General features: G+C 42.5%; 1 protein-coding gene across 1 annotated transcript; it reads right to left on the reverse strand.

Annotated features, from left to right (window-relative positions):
- Positions 1-254: 254 nt before the first annotated feature.
- LOC119381474 (uncharacterized) lies at positions 255-5,463 on the reverse strand. Its single transcript, XM_037649272.2, has 2 exons — positions 4,514-5,463; positions 255-3,684 (listed from the first exon to the last, which is right to left on the reverse strand). The coding sequence occupies exons 1-2, from the start codon at positions 5,199-5,201 to the stop codon at positions 2,630-2,632; spliced, it is 1,743 nt and encodes a 580-aa protein (XP_037505200.2). The 5' UTR covers positions 5,202-5,463; the 3' UTR covers positions 255-2,629.
- Between the last annotated feature and the right edge of the window lie 1,353 nt (positions 5,464-6,816).

Below are 6,816 nucleotides of genomic sequence, written 5' to 3' on the forward strand. Positions count from 1 at the left end.
TATGTTATATATACGACTTGTTGAAATTGATATCAACCTAATAGGTGGACAGTTCTCTTTTAACAAGCAGGGCATCAAGTAAACATTAAACCATAAAATCTGTGACATAAGGATGACCTCCGGGTTACTAAAATGTTTTCGGTGGTGCGTTAAGGCATATATCATTCTTATCCTGAAAAAGATTTTCTCATGCTCTGCATGTAAAAAGGATTCTATGTTTCATGAACAAAATCAAAACATGACTTTATTTGCCCAACATTTTGGAAATAACATAACTATTGTGATCTGCACAATTTTCATCAAATAGGCTTGTTGCACATATTGGCCAGGATGAAAGTTTTAATCGTGCATTCTAATGCAATCAGAAAGGTATTTGGCAGGTTCTTAGTCACTTCACTATCCTAATACCTCATAAACAACATTGTTCTACTTTTGCAACGTTAGCTTTATACATGGTGAAATACATTACTTTCCTGAAGCTGATTTTCTAGTTGCTCAATGAATTAACAAAAACAGGTCAAAATTTCAGATTACATCATCTCATCACAAAACAGACCAGCAATGAACTCTGTTATTTAGAAACACACAAATCCCTGGTTACATTAGCCATTGTTTCAGAACAATAATGACCACTACAACACCACTACAACAGTAACTAAAGCTTGGAGCAGGCCCGTAGCCAGGGGGGGTCCTGCCCCCCCCCCCCGGAAATTTTGGTGACACATGGTGTTTTATCGAAAATAAATGATGAAAACAGGAGTTTTTCTCAAATAGTCAAGGATTTCAGCAAGTGCCCCCCCCCCCCTAAAAAATTCCTGGCTACGGGCCTGGCTCGGACACATAAGGGAAGCTGACAATGGGCACCATCGTGAACCTACATGTGTAGAAGATGGTCTGACAGTACCTCACATGCTTTAGAAATAAGTTGTGCAAAATTTTATACATTCTGGGCCAGTTTAATTGTTGCAGCGATGAAAAGATTCAGTTAAGTGGAAAACTACTTTTGAACTACCTATATTTTTTTCAATACAACACATGTAATGAACTGAAAAAAAAAAATGTCAAAATGTCAAAAACAATGTCAAAATGACAGCATGCAAGGGCACATGAAAAACTTGAACATTACACTAGCGCTAACAGATTAACAAAATTCAATACAGTGATAAGGCTACTACTCAAATGTACAGATGAAGATCAAGCATAAATATAGCAGAGCATGTACAAAGGAAACTGTTATTTGCAATTCATACAACAGATGCATCTTGAGTTACACATATATATATATAGTCACGGCCTGGGTTATCAACAATATGAGCTTGCTGCAAATCACGCTTTGTACAGAAGTTTAACATGGTCAACTGCAACAAAGTAAGATGTAGGGTCCTATGTGAAATCTAACAAACAGTGAAAGAGAAAAACATGTTGTTGAACATTCCATCAAAAAACATTCAGCAAATGGAACAGCCTTTATCAAAATGTGGTCAGCTAAACAGAGATTGTGGTTCCAGTGTTGGCTCTGCATTTATCGCAGTCTAGTAAACATAACATTATTCCTATGAATCAGAAAGCTGCATTCAGTGTTGCTTGATGCCGGAGGAATACGCTAATGACAGTCACACATGATATTCACATTATCAAACCACAAAATGCACTTTTTTTATAATGTTGACGTCTGTGCTCTAATGCGAGTACTGATGTTACACGTCAGATCATAAGTTACTCTTTAAACGCCAGTGTAGTAGGCGTTCCTGGTCAGTTCATGATGTGCACACAGCTGCTACACTTTCAAAAACATGTTGATTCACATTGTAACGCTTGGCTCAAAGCCGAGAAATGCAGCATACACAATTACTCGCTGACTGCTTCACATGAAACCGATTCCCAAAAGGCATGGGATCTGCCAAATTTGTTAGTTACGGTATCAATGTCTGCTCTTGCAAACTTCGTTTACTGAACATCCGCCTGAATGCCAAACATTAAATGTTTCAGGGAAGCTGCTCAATATTTACATCCAGAACTAGGCCTTTCATGATATTTATAAGGTGATAGCAGTTGGCCTAAAAGGTTGCAAACTTCCATTGAAAAAAGTTGGCCTTGACAAATTTGTTACTGTGCACAGCGATGTTCTACTTAGATGACTACTTGTTCTAGTCTTCGTCCACCCCACTAAATCAGTGGTTATGGTGCTAGGCAGCTGACCAGGAGGTCAAGGGTTCGATTCCAGTTGCAGTGGTCGCATTTCGATGGAGGCAAAATGGTAGAGGGCCATGTACTGTGTGATGTCAGTACACGTTAAAGAACACCAGATGGTTGAAATTTTTGGAGCCCTCCATTACGGTGTCTCTCATAATCATATCGTAGTTTGGGGACGTAAGACCCCACATATTATTCTCATTCTACTATAGTTATAGTCTTTCTCAAGAAAGTTAGGTAGGTCTGCAACATAGCATGAAGTACCCAGAGACGTCAAAACAGAAATACTAGCAACTCTATCAAGAGGCATCAACACTTTCTCTCTTTTTGGGGTGCAGGAGTTAATATGCGCTATGTTGCAGTACCTTTTACAGGCTAGCTGTGTGTACATCAACATGCAAGAATTATCAGAAAGTTCATACACATAGTGCAAAGTTTAAAACTGACCCTCTGTGCATTTGAAAGTACAGTTTCTGGTCCTTTTAGCACGCTGGTATTCAGTAGTGTGAAGCAGGTGGCCCCGAACTACAATACGCTGGTAGCTGGTGACTGCATCTGGAATGAAGCCAAGCTCTGCAATAAATGCACTCTTTTGCTCATGGCCCACAATTCCACAAACAATCCCTCTACCCAAAGTCCTTGTTTCAGGAACTTTGGAAGGTGCTGGAGATATTAACTGTTGACACATTTCCTTAACCTGAGGCTGCAGGTCAAGAGTGTTCCTGAGCATTACAAGTCGTAGTTGCATCACAAACCTTTCCAATACTTGTACTGCCACGCCGTTCGCACTACTTATCAACTTCAACAAAACTCCATTTTCCGATTCAAAAAGAAATGTGGAGTGAGCCCACAAAGGGCCAAGTTCCACCACACTCCTTGGCAGGTGTAAGAGTTGATGCACATTGAAGTTCATAGATGCCTCACCATATAGCTTCTGTATTTTAAACAGAAAGTCAGATAGCTTTCCCATTGCATCGCTAATGTCTTCCCTGGTAATGCTATCTTTTAGTAGAAGGTGTATAGCTGACACCAGCAGACAGAAGTGGTTGTGGTAGTTTGATGGCAAGATGTCATCAAGGCATGGGTCACCGTAAAATAAAACCCACCACTTCCATTCACTTGCTTTCCACATCGCTCGTTCTTGAATTGATCGTGGAAGTCTAGTAAACCACTGTGGTGGCTTAATGCAGAGCAATCTTTCATCTACCGTCTTGACTTGCGCTGGCATTCCAATATAGGACGATGAATTCACTGCCCCAAACCATATGTCTGCCAGCTGTCTTGCAACGCCTTCGAGGACACAGTGCATATAGTCAGGACAAACAGACTGCACTAGGTCAAACTTGGGTAGGTGAGCAAGTGCTGAAGATCCCTTTATGCCGTGGGATGGATTACCAGAGAGCACAGATGCTTGCATGTCTTCCCTGACACTTTTGTCAGTCCTTAGTTCTGGCTGCCTTCCTTGTTGTTGCACTGGGTATCTCAGGGATCCTGGAAACACAAATAATGTTACACCTTTACCTTCACCCTCCATACACTTCCTCAACAGCAGGGGCAGGGCCAGATAGGCGCAAGGGAGGCAGCCCCTCAAAAAATTATCTTTGCCCACCAAGAACAAACATTGTCAAAACACACCTAAGTTTCCCGCCTCCCTGCCCCTCCCACCCAGAGGAACTCTTATCGTAGGTGCCCCTTCCCCCCACATCCAGTAAAGATACCCTGGCACCACCCCTGCTCAACTAGTAATATAGATTGATAAAACTTAAGAAAGCTGTTTCATACAGTGTATACGACTGTGAAACACTCGAAGTTTTCTGCATATGCTGCCCAATAAGTGACAAAATGCCACTCACACAAGCGCCATCAAAGGCGACATAAAAATTGCTATAATGTGCGTTGAAATCCTTTTCTAATTTGATTATAGACATTTACATAAAATCTAACTTAATAATGCAATGTAAGTATAGATGAGTAGCACTGACAATTGGGCGAGTTGGTACGGATGCAGTGATTTAGAACGGCCCAACAAGGTAGACGAAAAGACAAATGATTACACGAACGCAAGCGCTTGTGTTCGTGTAATCATTTGTCTTTTCGTCTTCCTTGTTGCGCTGTTCTAAATCAATGTAAGTATAGATGCTGTTATCTACAGTTTCTAATGGGTGTAGTAATCATGAGAAAAATAGAAAAGCAAGAGGACAAAAAAGGAGACATCTAATTGACACTGGTAGAACTAATTTAGCTTGGGCAGCGTTATAAATCTATGGGCACATACATGTGTCCAAAATTCATAAACCAGTGTGTCATGAAAAGTGCCTACCGTGTATATGAACACCGCTGTGAAGACAAAAGCTGCACCCATAGTAGCCGTTGTACTGTTTCATATTGAGCACTGCCGCTCGTGCTGGGGCATCGACACAGCAACATGTGATGTGCACCTTTGAGGAGAGCGACTGTTCATCACACCTCCACCTGACACAGTTCAGTTCCTTGATACTTTGAACAAAAGTTCCAAGAAACGAACTCATTTTTGGGTGTCCCTTTCCAAAATAAAGCCCACATAGCAGTACATTGCCCCACCGCAAAGATAACGGCAGTTCATTCACCACACACTGTACTGGCCATATGGAAGCCCTGTTTGATTTAAACACTTTTGCACCATCAGTGTTGAAGGTTAGAGAGATGTCGCACCAAGACGAGTCATTCATCTGTTCCTTATAAAGGCGACCGTCACTAATGTCTTTGATAATGCCATCATGCGTTTCAGATTGCCTTCTCTTCAATGAGTCCATTAGGCCCTTTGACACAGCTTTGTCGAAAAGCATGACCTCAATTTGTTTCTTGAGGTCCAATGTAACGAAAAAATTTTTACCAGAGTTTTCGGCGGTGCAATGTGGGCATGAAAAATCTTTTTGGCCAGGATTTGATACCACAGCTTCGCATGCTTGGCAAAAGTAGTGACGCTTGACAAGGTCATCCATCCACTGCCTCCACGCTTTCCTAAGCATGTAGCTTCAAGTAGGAAGAACGGGCTTGCCCAGGAAAAGGTTAATTATTCCCACAAGCTTCTCCATGTCCGCCCAGTTCAGTCCGACCGACACAGTGTACGCCATAAGTGACAGCATGGCATCTCTCACAGTCATGTCTGAATTTGGAAGGTGTTCGCTTGAGAACATGCGACAGAATTCATCAGCATCGCCATCGGACCTAGATGTATCGCTGCAATCTTCAGCGGAACGATTTGATTCACTGTCAGAAAGATCACTAGTAATGCCGTAGCTTTCTGCACGATCACTCGTACTTCCATTTTGGTCGCTTGCATCGTTGTCAGAGACCTCGCGGGGCGAGTCACTCACGGTGGTATTTGCGCGATCACTTGCAATTTCAGTTTGGTCGCTAGAATCGTTGTCAGAAACCTCGCGGGGCGAGTCACTCACGCCGGTATTCGCATTTGAATAAACGGAGTTGACAAGAGGCGACTGCCTAGGCGTGTGCGAAGGTGGCTTAGTACACTGGCCGTTATCCTGGTACCTAGACGACGTAGTGCGTGGTAAAAATACACCTCCCCCGGCTCCAAATAACGTTTCCTCCTCTTTGGCGTTTCATACGTGGCCCCATGAGACGTCTGGTCCATGATGGATAGCGCCAAGGTGCCTTTTCTCACTGCATCATAATTGCATGCAAAACGAACAGCCGAGCCTGGACAATCATCAACCGATCGATCTAATTTGATTGTGACCGCGACTGCAAGACTATTCTAGGCTTGTTCTGTTGTTCTCAGATCTCTTTTTTTTTGCTTTTTATTTTCATGACGATGGTGATCCGACTGTTGTCTTTAGACTGAGTCACCAGCGTTAAATATGTACACGGTGTATTTGAACTATATAATAAAATAAAACAAAGGTTGAGGCAAAATACCAAACAATCTTTTTAAATTAGAAAAGATGAACAAAAAACCATGCATACACGTAAATTATACCTGTATATTTATTTTTGCTACACGCATTCATTTATGCTTCTTGACCAATCGTCACCGCCATCACCTTCAGCACGTGTTTGAGCAAGACCGGCAAGACCCTTTGGGCAAGGACCGCACTCGTTCGACATTCGCTCGTCTCTGGTGCTGTTAGGTGTTACGTGCCGTTTCTCTCTCTGCTTCGATCAGCCCAAACTGTACACAATGTACGCCTATGTACGTTTCAAGGACGATGGCATGAGAATTGTCGTGCATGAGGAATGAATTAAAAAATTCTATCCGAAGAGTGTGAATGACTATGACCACAAAAAATGGTACAATGTCCGCTGGGACGACGCCGCCAACAGTGCCTGTTTCGCGGCCCAGATAATGAAGTTGTTTCGTGAGTATGCTTTTCTGTTCATTGTTTGATGGTGTCATTTAAGGGAAATCGATATATGCACATGACGTGCACTTCCAGTAACAAAAGAAGAGGCTGACGCCTGCGCGGAAGGCTCAGGCAAGAGGTTCTCGCGCCCACAAATGCCTGTGGACAGCGCTTCAGATGGCAACTCCTCCACAGCGAGTGGGGAATCCTGCAGAGAGGTGAATTTTGTAAATATTTATGTAGCACTGCTCAATTACTTATGGCTGGAAAGCGCTTTTTA

This window comes from Rhipicephalus sanguineus, chromosome 2 (genome assembly GCF_013339695.2).
Source record: "Rhipicephalus sanguineus isolate Rsan-2018 chromosome 2, BIME_Rsan_1.4, whole genome shotgun sequence".
Lineage (NCBI taxonomy): Eukaryota > Metazoa > Arthropoda > Arachnida > Ixodida > Ixodidae > Rhipicephalus > Rhipicephalus sanguineus.